General features: G+C 39.8%; 2 protein-coding genes across 5 annotated transcripts in view; one reads left to right on the plus strand and one right to left on the minus strand.

Moving 5' to 3' along the window:
- LOC124272909 (protein phosphatase 1 regulatory subunit 14C-like) overlaps window positions 1-3,537 on the minus strand; it is a 42,734-nt gene extending 39,197 nt beyond the window's left edge. Inside the window, exon 1 of one of the 3 annotated variants that reach the window (XM_046708142.1) lies at window positions 3,388-3,537. The gene's annotated coding sequence lies outside the window, so the exon portion shown is untranslated. Of the gene's footprint in view, window positions 1-1,992; window positions 2,084-3,104; window positions 3,247-3,387 lie in introns of those variants that run through there. The other 2 variants (XM_046708143.1, XM_046708144.1) reach the window with 2 other exon arrangements.
- LOC124272908 overlaps window positions 1-19,940 on the plus strand; it is a 28,645-nt gene that overhangs the window by 3,734 nt on the left and 4,971 nt on the right. The window contains exons 2-5 of one of the 2 annotated variants that reach the window (XM_046708140.1): window positions 1,124-1,397; window positions 13,884-14,000; window positions 16,522-16,665; window positions 17,794-18,924. In XM_046708140.1, the coding sequence (XP_046564096.1) occupies window positions 1,124-1,397; window positions 13,884-14,000; window positions 16,522-16,665; window positions 17,794-18,924 (1,666 nt within the window). Of the gene's footprint in view, window positions 1-1,123; window positions 1,398-3,655; window positions 3,892-13,883; window positions 14,001-16,521; window positions 16,666-17,793; window positions 18,925-19,940 lie in introns of those variants that run through there. The other variant, XM_046708141.1, reaches the window with a different exon arrangement.

Below are 19,940 nucleotides of genomic sequence, written 5' to 3' on the forward strand. Positions count from 1 at the left end.
CATGTTTTACCAGGGTACATATTTATACCCAATATGAACAGATGCCAGTCCACGTAATTAATCTTCTTAATTAATATTCATATTAACAAGAATTAAGATTCTTCAGTATTTTTACTGGTAACTAGTTCTGGGTGAGATGCAATCAATTAAAATCACACTATAATCGGTGATCAGTAAACACTGACACACTGGATATTTAATCCGTGAGCAAATCATGTATTTTTGGATGTCGTTTAAAAGATGAAACATTAATTTAAAAATTTGATCTGTCATTCTGTGTGATTTCTTCATTTTATTTTTTAGATCTTTGATGTCAGTCTTGTCAAATAAATAACTAAATCAGTAAAAAGGACTTTTTCACCAGTACTTTTTTTTTACCAAGGACTTTTTACTGAGGACTTTTTTTCCTATGATCGTTTATTCAGGCATTATATTTTTAAAACATTCTGTGCCTAAACCTGCCTGTATTTCGCTCCTTATAAGTAGGTTTTACTGTAATCATATGGCATTTATTGGCTGATCTCACTAGATTGAACTGGGCAGTGAGGTAGCCTGTTGGTTATAGTGTTTGCCCCTCATGCCTAAGACCTGGGTTCGATTTCCCTCATGTTTACAGTGTGTGAAGTCCATTGATGGTTTCCCTCGCCATGATATTGCTGGAATATTGCTAAAAGATGCATAAAACCATACTCACTCTCTAGACTGTAAAGACGTTTACTGGACTTCAGCATATGTCTAATGGCTGCTGTCATAGACTGTAATAGCTAATATATCCTCAAGCAGAATCATTACAGCCAGGGCATTATACTGGGATTAGCTTGTCAACAAATTTATAATGTAGGAAGTTAATTTCTCTGACAGACACTGAAATCAAAATATCTAAAATATTCCAAACAAGTTTAGTCCATTTTGGCAAGTCGAAATTTCTTTGTTTTTTTAAAAGGAAACCTATTCCCTGGGGTCAGTACTAATATACACTGTATGTCATTATACATGTATTGAGAAACATGTTTATGTCAAACATATTTTCATTTCAGCAACTTAATCTATCTCTGTCTGTTATATATTTTACTGGTGTGAGATACATAATGTACTTTTATCAAACAAGAACCTTGTATTTCAGACAAAACACAACTGCTACCTGTTTACATGTCGAGATGCAGTGTCAGGCGAGAACAAGTGCAAATTTGAAACCCATGCCGACTATGTCTCCACAAGAATGTCCAGCTCTGTGGAGGACAACCATAAGTTGGTGGACACAGAGGACACTGGTCATCATGTTGAGCCAGACCCAGACTCTTTGGCTGATAGGCAGCAGGAAAAAGTGACGGAAGTACCAAAATCCCCCCACACCAAGGTGAAATCAACTCCTAGACCCACACAACTGCCACACTCAGGTAGGGCTTTCAAGCTTTCATTTGTGGATGATATCAATCTAAATATTTCTTCATGATATGCATGGAATGTTAAATGTGTCAGTTACATGACTATTCTTTCAGTCTGATTTTGATTTTTCAGGTTTTGACTACAGCATGCTGAAGTTGGTAATCTTATAGGAAGGATGTGGGTCACCTCTTTATTCTTAAACATGTATTCTCTGATTTTGAGAAGTTTCATATTTTGTTAAGGATTTTGCTTGTGGGACAAACCTTTATATTCAAACTAGCAAAGCCATGTCACTATTTCTTCTCAAAGGGTAATACTTAGTCATCAGTGGTATGCATGGCAGTCAAATGTTAAAAATCAACAACTTATGTGTCAGGCACTGGATCAATATGTGAATGAACAGTCTACAAAATGATTGAACCTTTCGGTATGGTTTAAATATGTTTAGTGACATAAATTACATTATAAATATCAATATGGTGTTTGAAATGGTGATGTGGAGATCTGGTGGTATTGGAAGATGTCACTCTCTATGACAGACTACTCTCTATTATATGAGGTATTTTCAGCTGTTATAGTTATAGCAATGTCATGGAGTAGACCTACCTGATACGCACTGGCATTGTATGAGTATGACACACTGAAGTGAAACCCCTCGATGCTAAACTGATTGCTGTTATCAGATGATACATCCACCTGACTAACCCACTATGACTTAAATGCTATTTGAGTGTTTGTGCATTAAGGTGTTTGAAACTGACATACATAGCCAGTCATCAGTGGAGACAGATTCACATAGCCCTAACTCAGTTTGCTCGACACTCAGTGTAGATAACTAACCAGCTGTGGAAAAACTGCTCCAGTGAACACATGCAAACCAACTTCTCTAATATATTATTTTGTGATCTGTTTATTTTTGCTATGTACGCCTTAGTTTAGTGTATGAACTTTCAGGGATCAAAGATCTCTTTCTCCAACCTTACTTGACATACCAGGAATACCTTAATAGGGGATTGTCAACAGTTTGCACATATTGAAGACCATACTATCACTATCAAATGGACAGATGATTGTCAGTTTGTCTTGTCATGTTTGATACAGTTTGTACTCTTTTGTTCTTGGTCATCATTCATATTGAGTAATAAGTATTTTGATATTATGTTTAATGTATTGTGTTCAAGTTATTTAAAGTGAGTGTTAATCTTCTATTTGTTATGATAATTAGTTTTAGTCACCACATTGAGACCTAATGCTTACATCTTACATAACATATGATACTTCAGACAAGTAGTCACTGGTATGTCGTTGTATTCCACTACCAAACACACTGTTATCAATAATGTCATATTTATCCGTATAGACATCAGCTTTTGTGGCTTCCTGTGACCTTCCAGGGGGAGAAGTTTCTTGATCACAAAGTAAATACCATCTTGACTTTACCTGCCCCTCCTACATGAACAAATCACACATATCCTACCTGTATGCCAAACAAAACCTAGACTGTTGACACCTCATGAGTAGTGAGGTCTGATACAGCTACGTGGAAGTGAAAGGTGGGCTGGCTCACCTGTCACACGGTCAAAACCAGATAAACACAATCATCCACCATCTGATCACCTTGTCCTACCACATGGCCCAAATCCAACCAGTAGATCTAATAATTGTTGATTGTGCTTTGTTGTGTAACTACAGCCCTTTCTGGTGTTTAGCAGACTTACCTTCACACAAGAGGGAATGCGAGTAGAGCCTCTAGCAACACCCTAGGCCTGTACAACCCATATCGTGTCCAACGCTTTGCAGATATATGATCACCTCTGACAAGATGTAATAGTAGCCCTCCCTACTCTACCCACTGAGTTGTTTGAAGTTTTGCCAGCAGATGCTTTGTTATCTAGCTTGACCTAGGGCCAGGCTGGCTCTCTCCACCAGTTGAAATATACCTGATATCCAAACACTATAACACAGCCGATGTGATTGTCAAATATTGGACCTTTACTGTACCTTTATAGCTGTCGTGGAATGAATTCTGATTGAAAGACAGAGAATTGTGAACACGTTTAGGACAAAGAGCTGGAACACGGGTCCTCCTTAACACAATTCCAAGATGCCTGTATGTAGCAGTGTCATGCATGAGAGATGATGATATGAACTGAATTACCAAGCAGGAAGTTTTGTGACTGGGCACATTTATTAGGTAGGGTGATGTCATTGTCATGTGATTTAGAAGTTAAGTTAGATTGTGGCAGTGTGGTTCAGGATTAGGGAATAATTGTCGGTGGCTATGCTTGTCTTGAAATGTGCCTCTGAGTAATTAGTCCTACTTCAAAAGTCCCCTATATTTTGTGTAACATGCTATATCACGAATAGAAGATGGGTACAGAAATGACCCTTCTGACGCTTTGAGGCAAGACAACTTACTTACCCTGTGTTCAGGAATAGGATTAGAGACAGGTTGCTGATGTAATAATCATAGACTCACACAAGAAGAAATGCTTTTCAGCTCAAGTATGTATATTTATTACAAACTATCAAATACCAAAACTGAAAGAAGGAAGGACATTGCATATTTTTCATAAAACACGAAACCAAATGAGGGAAATACTGAATATGAAAGTAGTGATCAGACATATGATATTTTTACAGGCATGTTGGATAAAAACTGGGCGAACAGTTGATATAGCCTCTTTAATCTGATTTTTTTTATCGAAGCATTATATAACTAGAAATTCAATAGTATTTTGTTCATGTATTTTTGCATGTTGAGCCTCGTTCTATTTGATAATCATGGTAATTTTCATATCAAATATTCAAAGTGGTGATAATTTGAACAATATGTCTTTTATGTATTCAATCTATGCAAAACTCATGATTCAGTTGGTGAATGTGAACAATAATTTCATTAAATTTCATAAGGGTTAAGTTGACCTCGATTCGGGTTGGGGTTGTCTCCTCAGTGCACCCTTCGATGAAAGTTAGGTAGGCATGGATGTTTAATGTGTTTATATAATTGTAATGTTGATTGAACAAAGAGAGTAGTGGAAGAAGGAAACGGTGACATATGATTTCAGATATGTTAGTTGTAGCTGCTACTGTTTGTTTCCAAACACACCTGCCAGAGATTTAACCTGAGGTTATTTGGGAAGTTAGCAGCAGTGAGTTCTTTATTTGGTGTCAAAGCATGGATTTATTTCCAAATTGGTAAATCACATTGGGCTTCCTTAGGCCTTTGAAAAATCTACAGATCCAATATTCCCTTGACCTGTTGAAATATGTGACTATAACAAAAGGTGTCAGGTTGGTGAGATTTGTGGAGTGTTTGTTCAGAGATGCTACAATCCCTGGCATAATGCATGTGTCTCTTCCATGTTTAGGTTAAGCATCTTGACAAGTCCATGTTGTTGTCCACCTCTCTGATGTTCCATCCAGTGATTTGTGGAGGCGCTAATCTCCATTTGATTGTCAGCACAACACTGCTTATTACTTGGCAAGCAACTTGTGCATAATCCATGTTAAGCTGCCTTCATAATTTCAAATGCTGAACTGGGACAGTAACCCTGATTTACTCAGCTTCAGCCTATAACGGCTTACTGAACACTACTTCACAAAGATTAGGAGAAAACTTGGATAGAAGACTCAAGTCTGTCATTTTCCTTTCAAGAGATATTTTAAAACTAATATTGTAAACATTGTGAAAGAGCCCCAAAACATGTTGGCCCCGCCATTGGCTATATTGGGTCTTTGTGTACTGGACAACAAGAACTTTGTAGAGGTCTTGTTTTGTTCAATGTGTCTTGGATTGTATTAAAATCACCGATACAGTCAATTATTGAATGAAATATCTTGAATCTAAATCTAAGGGACCACAAAACAATGTATTGTGAGCGTATACAGTTTATGACAGATGGTAAGACAATGTTGGCAGATAGGAATGTAAGTGTTAGATTAACTTTGAAATAACAAGACTCATCTTCCTTGATCAAGCAATATTCACTAATTGTCTCGCATGGCTGAGATTGCAACTACATATTATTATGTTTTACTTCACACCTTTCAAACATGTCGTCCAAGACCAAAATTTTATCACTGTTATCTATCAAAGAACTATGGAAGTGACATGCTATGACATGTTAGAATGCCAAAGAAACTTCTGTTTGTATCTCATTTAATTCAAATTTAAAACCTCTTTGATTACACTAATGCCACACTACCGTACTGGCCAAGGGGTAGGTATAGTCTTCCTGTTGTATGAGAGGAACAGAAGGACACTCATGTACTGTAGTGTGGAGTTGACATCAAGTATCACCAGCTTGTAGGAATGTTCGTTAGGGTTGATATTTGTCTTGACAAGACATAAACTTGGGTGTAAAGTTAATGTCCTTTTGTGATGCCACAGAGCTGTATTTCTGTGTGATGACTTGATTACTGACTCTTTACTGGACACAATCTTGATGTCATCTTATAACTATTAGTTGGTCGTTTCAGTTTACTGTAATCATTTCCTGCAGTGAGAGTGTGAAGAGTATCAATTTCCTTGGCCAAGTGCCAGTGATACATACTATAGTCCCTATCACTTATCCTGTAATGACAAGAAAGCTGAAAGTATTAATAGACTTGTCAGTCATCTCACGTCATAGGTAAGTTGATTACCTGTTAGTCTACTCCCATTAGGCATGATGGGGGATTATACTGTCATACAAGTCAGATAGTCCAGCCAACACTGTCATAGATCGGAGACCGGTATATTGACACAGGATAGTGGAGAGATGAAATTAATACAATAAACAGGACAATATTGTTGGTTTAGCAGCCTTGTGAACATATTTGTGTATTGATCTCATGTGCTTGAGAAACTAGAACTTTAAGCTAAATGCTACCTAGGTATTTAACTATACTGCCCAAATATAAATAGTGGTAAAATTTTGACATGATTTTATATGAGAAGTGACTGTTCTAATCTACATCCTGTTTTAAAAAATTCAGATTTTTCCTTATCCTGACTCATGCTCTTTTGCTTGTCTCCTTCTTCTTGCGAATGATAGTGGAACACTTGAATCCCCTTTTGAAGCCCTCTTCAAAAAAGCAGACGTAAAATCACTCACCCCGGGAGTAGCCTCCCTTTGCTCTTTGGCGCCCTTATTGGTCACCTGACCAGCCATGCTTGTTACTAGCTCCTTCATCGCCCTAGAGGACGGTTGTGAGAGCGCCTGGATCCCCTATACGGCACTATATCCTTTTAATTTTAGGCCTTTTCCACTAATTTTAGGAGATATACCAGCAATATGGTTGGGATTTTTTCTTTGTTGTCTGATTTATCTGTTTATTCACGTTGTTGACGTGATATTTCATCTTGTTTACAATTGATGAAAAACTTCGTTGCAGGTACCGGTTGTCTGCTGCTGATCCTCATCTATTATGTCCTAATTGCACTTCTACATGTTCTTCCAGCTTTCGCTGCCAACTTTGTCAGCATTTATCGGAAATTGAATTTAATAATTATTTATATTCCATTTCTTAGACGTGCTAAGGACAGGTCTAGACGGCATTTACAAGTCATGTCTAACCGAGTGAATGCGCTGATAACCGTTTATTGCTGGCTGCTGAGATTCACCATTCCAGTGAATTGCCGGTTGCTACTATGGAGCATGTTGCTGTGGCAGAGGGGGAGCTCCGGCTCCAGGAAGAGATCGTCAACGTCAGAAGTAGCCTCGTCACAGTCTTTGAAGACCAGGGCATTGTCTTCAAAGAGAAGAAGCCGTCTGCAGATGAGACTTCGGCGAAGTCTTCCCATGGGGCAGCGCAGAAGACGAGGTCCTTCTCTGCAGAGATCATCCCTCCAGGCGAAGTAGACGTGTATGACGAGCCACTCATCCTCATTCCTGAAGTAGCAGTTAAGAAGAAAACGAGATCCTCTACTACAGTGACGTCAGCAGTCATCTCAGCGCAGTCAGATGATCTATCAACGCAGACATCAGGTACCAGAGACGGCAGTTCTTCACAAGTGCAGCAGTCCTTGGAAGAAGCCTCATCACTCTCAGATGCGTCGTCATCTGCAGCAGCAGCAGCCGTCGTCGCAGAACTTCAACCTGGGTATCTTCATGCAGCAGTTTACTCAGCAGATGTTGGAGCTGATGGAGCGATGGTTCGCATAGGAGAAGGCTGCGGCGAAGGCCCCATCTACAACGAGCCTGCACGAAGGACAAGCAGTCGGCACAAAGACGAAGGCCTGCGTGAAGGATGAAGTCTGTGTGAAGGCTGCTACGACCTCATCTACGATGATGAGCCTGCACGAAGGACCAGCAGTCTTCACCACGCATCCCAACGAAGATGGAAGCCTGCGTGAAGGAGGAAGTCTGCGTGAAGGCTGATACGATGACGAATCTGCACGAAGGATCAGCAGTCTTCACATCGCATTTCCAAACGAAGATGGAAGCCTGCATGAAGGAGGAAGCCTGCGTGAAGGTTCACACTTGACTGCAACCTCGACAACGATGATGCAGCCCTAGACATGCCGGAAGGACCTTCCAAGGAGCCTTCGCACAGGAGCAGGACTAGACGTTCTTCGGAGTAGCGCAGAAGTCGGTCACATGGATCATCTTCACCCTCAGACGCGGATCTTCGTGGTGAGCCTGCGTGCAGGCACTCCTCTTCACGGAGAAGAGAATCCACACCCTTCACGAAGGCAGAGGGATACGTCTCAAGATTCAAGGGAAGATTCATATTCCAACCGTTCACCTGCGCGCAGGTCTTCAGACAGGCAGGGACTCACGTCGTCGTGGATCAGAAGCACTCGTACAAGATATCTAACGATGATTTGATACGTTCACCTTTCACCTATCGACCTGAGTGATAGCTCAAGTACCGGAGAATCTCAGCGCAGCCTTGGTAAGGCTACGAAGTTCCAGAGTCAACATGTCCCGACGTTCAACACCAGGAAATTCCTACTATAGTTTGGCATGAAAGCTTATTCAGATGATACTAAACGTTTAAGTAGAAATGTGTTGAATTTTTTTTAAAAAGAGAGCAAACGTAGCAAATCCGATTTATAAGGTGTCGGGTTACATGAAACGTACGTTTGCTATTGGCATGAAAAAGAACATCGTGCTAAAAATCGTGAAAAATAAACCAACAACCAATAAACAAAACCTTGTACAAAAAGGTAGGCATCCAAAGTTAGATCCTTTTGACATCAGGGTCATCAGCATAGCTGACCTACATTGACGAACGTTGACCTTTATGACCCAACACTGCCGCTGTTACAGGTCATTGGCTCCCTCCCTCTGCAAGCCCTCTCCGTTCTGCTGTTTATTTTGTTGACAGTTACATAGACAGATTCTTTAATACAAATGCATAAAATCGGTGATTTACAATGTGATTAGGTTGTCTGACAAAACATCCACTTGCACAGTTTGAGATCGATTGGGTCATTGGATGAAGAGATATTTACAAAAAAAACGGGTCCACATGCATTTCATGCCAAACTATAGTTCATATGGAACCCTTCATGAAGGCTCCAGAGATTGATGAGAACTACAAGATCAACGACTCCCATTGCAGAACTTAAACAACTACTAAATGTACTTGTTTCTGGCGAGACAGATCCAACATCAGCGGGCTTGACTCTTGTGAGGAACGGGACAGCTTGACAGTTATCACTGGCCTAGCATTGGCATTGTCGCAGTTCTCAGCGTGACATCGTTTTTTCACGGTCATCGTAGCGAAGAATCAACTCTACAAGAACCTTTTTGTATTCAACACAATTGGTTATTTTACGGCGCTTCATTGAGACCGATGACTACAGTCTACAAGTAACAGCGTTCAGCAAGTATGGAACTTCAGCTGATCATCTGTATAAGATGACGACTGCATTATCTTCAGTGAAGAAGGAAACAATCACAACAGCCAGGGAGACAGTCTACCTACATCGGTATTACGTGGCAAAATCCTTCGCGCGTTTTCCACTCAGCCTGCTATACACGTGTTCACTCGTGTAACTCCGGGAGGTTACGGACAAGGCCGAGTGTTAATGAAGAAATCAACAACTGCACAAGATTTTACAAGGATCTTTTTCCTGCAACACCGGTGACGTCACATCGCGGGAATCTGAGATGCATCAAATGCTGCAATTTGACTGGTCCATGAGAGACCACGCCCTACGCAGAAGTCGGGCATAGCTTACATGCCAGGAAGTCGTCTACAGTTGTAAACAACTTTTCAATTTGGGAGGAAGGCTCCATTTACAGTCCAGTTAGCAGGGTACAGCTTGATTCGACTGTCTTCACGGGTCATAAGGACCCTCCCTGTCAGCAGATTGAAGATTGTTTATCCGGCGATTTGCAGCAACATACTTTTGATGATTTCTGCTCGCGGCATCCCGTCTACTATACATAGACTTCACAGCGATGGCAGTTCCAGTACATCTAGAGACGACGAATTATGCGTCAATGCACTTTGTTGGGATTCTGGGGAAAAGTCTTCTTGACATATTATCGGAAGATTGAAGAAATAAACTTCAAGTCATGATTCCAGAACCGGACATAGCTCCGCTTCCATTACGGACATGGCAAGGGTTCCACGGTCTACTTACCTACAACATAGGATATGAGCAGATTTCTGGGAAGATGTTCATCTCACCACAGAATCGCATGGTCATCACAGAGGATCGTTGGGTCTAGATACAAGCCATGGTATCTCAAGCACTACTCTCTCCGTTACCACTACGAAGTTGGCACTACTACGCTCCTTCAAGTTGGAAGACCAACAAAAGAAGTTTAAGGAGCCTGCTTGGGATCTCGACGTAGTCTTGCAGCATCTCACCAGTGACGCTTACGAACCACTAGAAAGGACATCCTACGAGTTTTTAACTCGTTAAAATTCAAGCGCCTTTTCATCCTTCTATCCACGGAGACAACCACAGAAGTCTCACGTACAACAATATCCATTTGGATGAGACCAGTCATCTTAAGGGCCTACAAAGCAGCAGGACTTGAGCCTCCACGAGCCTCCAACCCTCATGAAGTCAGAGCTCTGGCATCGACACTCGCTCTGCATGGAAACTGCTCCATCTCGATGATAATGGATGGCTGCTTTTGGAAGTCGGAGACGGTGTTTGCCAACCACTACCTCAGAGACATTGCTACCGAGGACGTCCCCGGCATTCACCAGTTTGGGCCTTTTGTTGTAGAACAACAATTGACACGGTTCCACAAAGGCGTTGAGATGGATCTCACCCTTTTATCACGTGACTTGTAAAAGCCAACGCTCTGGAGAGCTAGAGCTGTAGAGTCCATGCGCACGTCTAGGACAGACCAGCATGAGTGATAGACCCTGTACTTGTAAAGGACTTACTCGTACATGAAGAAGGGTCGCTTCTCCACTTGATGCGAGCATCAAGACATGGAGTTGCATAAATCCACACATAATGTCAGGAGAAGAGTTGTGGTCCCCCCAGACTCATCAGAGGAAGCTGGAAGAGAAAAGGATCAGCACAAGTGCCATCATAAGTTCCCACGGGGGGTATGCAGGACGTAAATCTACAACCGATGAATCCAGAAGTGGCCTGACCCACCACCGGTTCCATCGGATTCTACAAGCAAAAGAGCATGAGTCAGGATAAGGAAAAATATGTAGTTTTCTGGCTAAAATTGATATTTTATACTTATCCTGACTCATTAGGTCATCCCTCCCAACCTCCCCTCTGGACACTCTGGATTTCCCGGTAATCTGAGAGTCGGGCTCATATACGGAGAGAGTGACAAGCATGGCTGGTCAGATGACCAATAAGGGCGCCAAAGGGCAAAGGGAGGCTACTCATGGGGTGAGTGATTTTACGTCCGCTTTTTTTAAGGGAGCTTCAAAAGGGGATTCAAGTGTTCCACTATCATTCGCAAGAAGAAGGAGACAAGCAAAAGAGCATGAGTCAGGATAAGTATAAAATATCAATTTTAGCCAGAAAATTAATTTACATGTATATACTGAACGGATAATTCTACCTGCGCGTCCTGCGTAATATACGCATGAAATTTTGGAAGGACACACAAATATCTTGTGCATCCTGTGGATGCATACATATTCACCAATCATGTTTATAAATAAATAAACTGCAAGGGTTGAAATTAACGGACGCTAATACAAATTACAATAGTAATAAAGGACGACTTTTTTGGCGTCTCACAGTGTTGCATCCAGGCTGCGCAATTGCACTATTCCCCGCGTACTTCGCCCTAAAAAAAATGAAAATCGATGTGACCTGTCACGCAATATAAATGACCACGTAACTATCATATTGTGTCAACACACGCACCTGCGTAACATGTGTGGAGTCAGGACGCATATATGCATCGCAAATCAAAAGCGTCTTTGGTAAATATATAAACAAGACTGCAAATCATGTTGATAAACTCTTCTGTTTGTTAAACCAGCCCGGTTTCATCATTCTATTTTCATGACAAATACCCAAAGCGGTTTCTTGACCTATATCTATTTTAGGTTTTGCATATATTAATGTATGGTATAGTCCGTAGGTTTACTTCAGGCAGTCAGGTGCTGCATATTAAAGCTTGGTGACGTTCGTAATTTCTTTAGACTGATGATTGATCGAAAACATCACGACCTCGTGTCCAACTAAAACTAGTCTGTCACACCAAGGGTATACTTCAGAACGGGGTGACCCGAACAATACACCGAAGTGTTATTACATAACATTAGTTATGATTATTAATATTTTACATTGATAGAGCAGAATCTGCAATTAGAATTACACAATGCTAGAATATATTTCTCTTGATAAAATAACAGTTTCCGAACTGCATCAGAATTCATATTGAAAATCACTGGTAAATCGTGGGGGACGTGTGCACAGCTGATTGCGATTTCCGGCTCTGTAATCGAGACAAATACACACGGTAATCTTAATCCCTGCATATAATACAATGCAAAGCAAAAACAAATTGGAACTGAAATGGTAAACAATCGTGTCTAGTGATGTTTAATTGCAAATTTACTGTCTTTACTGACAAAGTTGTCTTCTCTTGTTCGTTCACTCAAACCGATATGTAATGTCGTTTTCTTACTCCCTGAAAAAAGGTTTCACGAAAGTGTAGCCCGTAGATAAGCCTACCCCCTTCTACAATCAAAATTGACTGGCCCAGATCTTAGGAATTTCCCTGTTGCAGCAAAGAAAGACGTTTATTTCACAAGTGTTTACCATTAGTTAAGGTTGTGAAAACTATAGGTTATTGGTTTTGGAATTACTTTTATGTTTTTGCTTCTTGAAATTTCATTTAGTTCTAACCCTGATTAACAACAATGCTTTAAAATTGTTTTTTAACAATGAAATCTAGACATTGGTAAATGCAGTTCAGCGACAAACAAGTGGAAAACCCTGCTTGGCTTTGATTATTTGATCATTTCTTCTTCTGAAGTTTAAGGGACTCACAAAAATTTCAAAAGGACTTGTTACTTTTCAACAGTGAGTCCCAGGACTTACACACTAAAAATTGTAGATTTATCACTGAGACTGTTAAAAATGTAGAATGAGAAGTCACTAAATGCTGTTGAAGTTGAAAAAACCTAATTGCATATCCCTGAATTCTTTAGAAATGTGCCAACTTTTCTGAATGTTGAAGTTATTGTCACAATGACATCTCACATAATTTTTAACTGACTGAAAGTAGTATTTTATACAGTGAAAGATGAAAGTGCCATAATAATTGTTTTCAAAACGACACTGGCTTTAAATTGAGGCATTAAACGTCAAGCATGATATTTAAGCAGTTATGCAACCAATGTTAGCTTTTTAAAGTGTAATAATTTGCTTTTAATGGAAGCCGAATGGAAATTGTTTTATCCTGTATATTCATGCTTGATTGCTCTACAATTCCCAGATTGTGTTTCCTCCATGCATCTTATACCTGACATGTGAGGTGGTTTATCAGGACTGTCTACTGATGTTTTATCCTGTATATTAATGCTGGATTGCTCTGTAATTCATATTGATAATCTGGTCTCTAAAATTGATAATCCACTGTTGTCACATTTTTCTTGTCCATATTATATTGATGTTCAAACAGGCCATAGTGAAGTGGAATTGAGCAAGCAAAGCTTGTGGGCTCAAATTCAATCGAATTAGTAGACTAACATATGGAATGAAAATAAATGATACTGTCCAGCACAACAGACATCAGCAGAGTATGTGAATCATGGGTGGACAGGGCTATTGGAGACCATGCTATGCTGTCTGTGGCCACGCCATAGTAATCAGTATCTTTATGTATATATGACTGTGAACTCATGTAGACCATTTGTTTTTGGCCAGTATATCGTCTTTCTTCAGTTTTAGTTTGGTTTTACCTTATGTTCAATATCAATGTATCCTTTCACAGATCTATAAATGTTTCTGCTTTCTATATTAATTGGTTTTGTACATATCAGACAACACTGCCATGATTGGCATGGTAAAATAATTGGTATCATAGCTGACAAGAACCTTTATATTACAGTGGCCTTGGATGGTTCTTGTCTGGCTGACCTGAGCTGTGAGGACCCACATGCTGTCTGCTCATCAACAGGTTTCTGCAAGTGTCAGGACAACTACAAACAGAAAAGTGGTTTCTGCAGTAAGTCACACCTTGGCCAGCTTCAGGATCTGGCTGAACTGTTGCGTTTAGAATGCACTTCTACACCAAACTGTCGGTGTAGGTTTGTCCTCTCAGATATGTGCATAGAATCTTTTCTTGGCCAGGCGAACAAGAGACAAAACTAATTGGCATCAGTCAGCATTGTCCTACATATTAATCACCAGGTTCACAACTTAGTAAATTCTTTTGGTGTTCAAGTACAAATTAGATTAAAACATCATCTCCCATTCAAGTGTTGTGTCACTTAGTAAAAATAAGCTTCTGATACTCTGGATTGTTCAGGCAGCTGTCTTGGTGTGACATGCATACATATAAGTATTGACCTTCAAATACTGTCTTGTTTTTGTGTCAGAGGGTTTCTTAATGTCCCTGTTATTGACAATCCCCACCGTGTTTACTTTCCAGCAGAGCAAACAGTTGGAGTAGACGGGCTGCCAAGTGGATTTCATAAACTCGTATATTGCATTTTCCAAAGTCAATATGCTCAGATAGGGAAAGTAACTCCACTTAAAATTCCCTGTTTATCAAATTTGTAATGGTCATAGGCCAGGGTTTGATTTAAGTTTATGCTGAAATCTAAATATGTGTCAAGTATCTTATTTTAAGTCTCATGTTCCTAGGTTAAAGAGTTGGATTAAGAATTAGTTTTTGCTATGGCATACATTAATTTCAATACCAGTTGAACTTTGTGTAGGAGTAGTGTTGTATGCCATAACAACACAGGAGGCCTTTGTGCTGTTCAAGATTGAGTTATAATGTTTTTAAGTTGGTATTGGTGTGGCTTTATTGTTTAGTTTGCTCACATTTGACAGGCTAATAACAGCCTTTAGTCGTGCATCTTCTGTCAACAGTCAACCACTTATTTAATCAACTGCTTTGATGATGGAATTTTTGGATTATCTGCATAGTAATCATGAGCTCAAATAATTCTTTCATTGTACTTTTGGCTGCCTACTCATACCAGAATTAAAATCTGTAATGCTTTGTTCAGGAGAAATTTTATTTGGAATTATGTTAAGTATTCAGAGTGTGTAGAAGGGAATTTATATATACTTGTGTTAGTTGTGCCAGATTGTGTTTCGGTAAGACTACAGAATACCAGATACCTTCCGCATCTTTGAAAGCATGCGAGTTTACTTAGGGTTAGGGTAAGGTTTAGGGTTAGGGCAAGGGCAAGGTTTAAGTTTAGTTTTAGGGTTAGGGTAAGGTTTAGGGTTAGGGCAAGGTTTAAGTTTAGTTTTAGGGTCAGGTTAGGATTAGGTTGGTAGGTATTAGTGGTGGTCCGATTAATTGAAATAATCGAAGATTGGTCGCATTGACTAAACAACCAAGCAATTGATTATGTTTTCTCATAATCGACCACAAACGATTTGGGAACACTTGTTTGCATTAACAATATTTGGTTTGGCCTGTGTCATTAAATTTACATTTCAAAAGCACTACAAGCTCTTTCCAAGTCATGACTGAATTTATCGTAAAGGCTCAAAGAAATATATGTTCCTTACATGCTAGTCATACTTTAAAGATGTGAAATTTTCAAATGCATTTTGTACAATTTGCAAGAAAAAAACCAAAAACCAAAGAACTACATGGGGTTATTTTGTTTGTTGTTTTTTAATTTTGTGCATTAATAAACATAACATGAAAATTTGATAAATACCACAAACCAATTATTTTCGATTATAGATGGGGTTGTAATGAACCAATCAATTATGAAACACTAGTAGGTATCCAGTATTTTGCAGGTGTACCTGTGTTTCCTCCATGCATGTTATACCTGACATGTGAGGTGGTTTATCAGGACTGTCTACTGATGTCTCTCAACCACCTGTATCTGTAGCAAGTTTTAACTGTGCAATGTGAATGACGGATTTCTTGCTTTTGAATTGTCTGCTATGACTTTTTCTTTTTGTAAATAATAATGTAATTAATAAATATTTTTAAAAAACCCAACTCATTTAAGCTTGGTACTTAAAATGTCCATGTATGCAGACTTGGTCTCGTCACTATATGGCTAAGATAATGCTGATGTGACATAAAACTCAACTCAACTCAACTCTGACCTACAAAGCTCAAGTGTAAGAGCTGTACTTTTCTGTCCTGGCACAGCCTGTAGTTTGCAATCATATGTCTCATGTTTAGAATGTTTTACATTGTTTGTGAGAGAGACCTTAGTATCCTATTTCCTTAATCATGTTTGTACACTGAAAGCTATCTCCGATATGTTTAGCTGTTTAATATATAATAGAACATGTGACTATTAAAGTAACTACTGTGGATAAAATGAGCTGTATAGTTCATGATCTTGGGTCAAACCATAAAATTCTCAGATTTTGTATCATTTGATGCCAATGAATGAACCCTATAATTTCATACCTTCTAGATTTGCAATAAAGCCACAAATATCCTAGAATATCATCAACATAGTGTGCATGTATTGTGCAGTAACCATGTGTGCAGTCTACCATATGTCTGCAGGTGGTGTGACTGTTTGTTCCAGGAGAGGTATGTGGTGCAGATCAGGTCGAGTGCAAGATTCGAGGGACATCATGGGTGGGACCAGACTGCATCCCCAAATCCAAGCGTTGTGATGGTACCACAGAATGTGCAGATGGATCAGATGAGAGAGACTGCTCCCCTACAGGTGAATAGACTTGGCATATTGTCAGTCACTGTAATGTGACAGTCTACTTACCTTTCACTAACTTGTCTTCAGATATTTAGTAGATGAACAAAAAGTTCCTGATCTTTGGTTGCAGGTGGTTTAGAAGGGGTTGTCTAACTTGGTGTATTACATCAGTATACAGAGTATCAGGGAGGGAAGGAGGATGTTATTGTACCTGAAGTCATTGTTCATTGTTCATTTTGTTTCAAGGGAACCGCCCACAGAAACAGCATAATATGTACCCGTCTGTCAATATCTCAGTATTTACATAGGTTATTGTTATGTGGAGAGTAGCAAATTATCTTCTATATTGTACGAGTTTTGTAAATACAGAGATATCAATGTATACAACTCACATGTACTCCCCAACCCCCTTGACTTATCAGCGATCTGGTGGCGTAAAGTTACTCCTGTCTATTCACATATAGGCACATAAACACACACACACACACAGAAAAAATAGTTCTGCGATTTGATTGAATGTTAACAACCAAGCAGAATGCTACACTTTTGTTCTGAGTCACTCATGCATGATGCAAGTTGTGTTATCAATTTTACAGGGGGATAGAGGGCTACTGTTAATCCAAACAGTGGTTCAGTTGGTGGTGGGATTGAATTATTAAGAAAGGGAATTGTATTCACTGTTCCCAGTAACAAGAACCATGCTGATACTCTGTGGACAATCACAGTCAAATATGACATCACCTGACACAGGCTCTCTCCATTGTGATTTATGGCTGGCTGGAATTCACTGATGTACAGTTGTCTTATTTCAACCTGAATTACAAAGCCAAGCTGAGACGAAAACATGAAATACATATATTCTGTGGCAGGCCCCCGGGTTTATTTTGTCATTATATTACTATCTGGATACATTTTCCCAAAAAATAGTAGAAATTCAAAGTACCCGGTACTATTTTGATATTTTCTCTGAAAAATGTCTCAGAATGCTGTAGGTTTAGAAAGGAGTTCCTTCTTTGTCAGATAGATTTGAGCTTGTTGGACTCAGCATGATGTACAGTGATAACAGTTATATCCTAGTTTGGCTGGGTGTGGTCTGTTAGAGATTATGTTCATAACTAGTTTATTGGTTGTTGATTTTGTTAGCACTGGTGGCGGATAAACAGTTAGAACCATGGCAAAGGAAACCCCCAGCAAGTCTCCCTGGTGATGGGAACTATGATGATATGGGCTATGGCAGTGACATACAGATCCCTGACTTACCACAGGGAGACTACTCCAGGACAGACCTAGAGAAGGAGCTGAGTGACGGCAAGGAAGTGAGTCAGGGAGTCTACACTAAGGATGCTGATCGTACTGACAAACTTGCTGATACTGTCAACAATGCATACAGCAATACCAGGGGAAAGGTGCATGATTATGAGTACTCATCGGATGTGGATAAAGAACTAGAAAGAGTGAGCATATCTGAAACTGACCGGCCCTTGGTGAAGCCTACGTTCCTCCCATCAAAGCCAGAGGTATCATGGTACAGAGATGAAGTGTTGCCCGAGGGTCAGAGGAATGAGGACAAGCAGAAGAGTGATTCAGATGTTGCCAGTAAGAGGGTTCACAGGGTCGACACAACTGTTGAGGAAAGTGCAGATAGACCTCCAGCGAGTTCAGGAATGAAAACTCCAAAGCATGATCTACATGCAACTCCAGTTGGTCGTCCTGAAGCAAGACCTCGACCCCCTCAAAGAGCCAAGCCTGAGATTACTCACTCTCCCCAAAAGACAAGCTTGCCTAAAGCTCAGCCAAGTGAAATGTATCCCAAGCCCAGCAGTCAGGACTCAGCATTCCAGACACTAGCCCCTGATGCCCCGTCAGAAGGAGATGACAGACTCATGGACAACAAGCCTGCCTCTAACATGGGCTACAGACCAGCATTTAACAGACAGTATCCACCACATGGTTTGAACAGACAACCCCCAAGGACCCAGGCAATAAACCCCAATATTCCCGCTCCAGACTATGACACCAATCTGTATGGGCTGGGTCAGCAACGCCCTTACCCCATAAGGAGGCCATTCCAACAAGGTCATCCTAATGGCCCGTATCGGAAGTTCCCTGATACTGGTTTCAACCATGCATACACAGGTGGCTACAACAACTATGACTACAATGACTTTGATCCCTATGTCCCTCTCCAAGGCAAAGACTACAGCAATCCTGACACCCACAGAACTTATGGCAGCCAGGGCAAAGCGAACTACCCTTATAAGTCATATGGTGGAGGTACTCTATCGTTGTTGTGCTCACTGGAACCACCAGCATGTGTTGTAGTCTTCATTTTGTTGCAGTATACTCTTCAGTTCCTTCTGTCACATCGTTTTCCTTTCAGTTGCAGACAGTATCCTATCCTATGCTGTATTTGTGAATAGTTTTAGTACAGATAAACAAACTGCATTGTTTTATAATTTGTGGTAAAAATGTAGTTCATATGAAAATCCTCTTTGACATTATCGTTGTGTTTTGCTGTAATCTCACTCGCTTCTTCTGAATGTCACATGTGAGTTTTTTTCTTCTGCCCATCGTCCACTCCAGTTGTCAGTGTTGTACTCTGTTGTACTTGATGTGACACACTTCTCATCCAGCGTCATCTCCTGTGTCATAACAGATGTTGTTTCACGGCACTTTGTTCTCTTACAACTGCTGGCTGGTCAGAGGGTATCCAATAGTTTCACTGATGTAGCCACATAAAACATTATAGTTTCACAGAACTACCTGTCTTATTTGGCAATTTGTAATACTTTCCACAATATCTGAAAGAGTGTTTTCACTTTATCATATTTTATTGACATAATCTTTCAGGTACAAATGGGTCTATGTGTATGTGGCAAAGAGCATTATAAAGACATTTCAAGCAAATCTTTAACTGATTTATATAAAGAAAGAAAGAAAATCAACAAACGTATTTCTAAAAATATGATACTATTTGTATGTTTTGTAATGTAAGTCAGATGTCATATTGGCATTTGTTGTCTCAATTTTCAGACCTGTCTTCAATGTTTAATGCCAAAATATATGCATGCAATATCTTTGACACAACTTCTAGCCTGGTACATGTGTCCACCAAAATATCACCGTTAAAACTTTCCAGATAGCTTGATTTCTGACCAGAATGTAAATGTCATACATAAGGACCTTATCCATTGTTGAATGAAAATATGAATATGTTGTCTCAGATTTATATTAAAAGTAACTTAATTCAGTTAAATGCATTATTAAAATAATGTGACCCACTTGCATAT

The sequence above is a fragment of the Haliotis rubra genome, unplaced genomic scaffold (genome assembly GCF_003918875.1).
Source record: "Haliotis rubra isolate DU_JTF1 unplaced genomic scaffold, ASM391887v1 Scf174, whole genome shotgun sequence".
Lineage (NCBI taxonomy): Eukaryota > Metazoa > Mollusca > Gastropoda > Lepetellida > Haliotidae > Haliotis > Haliotis rubra.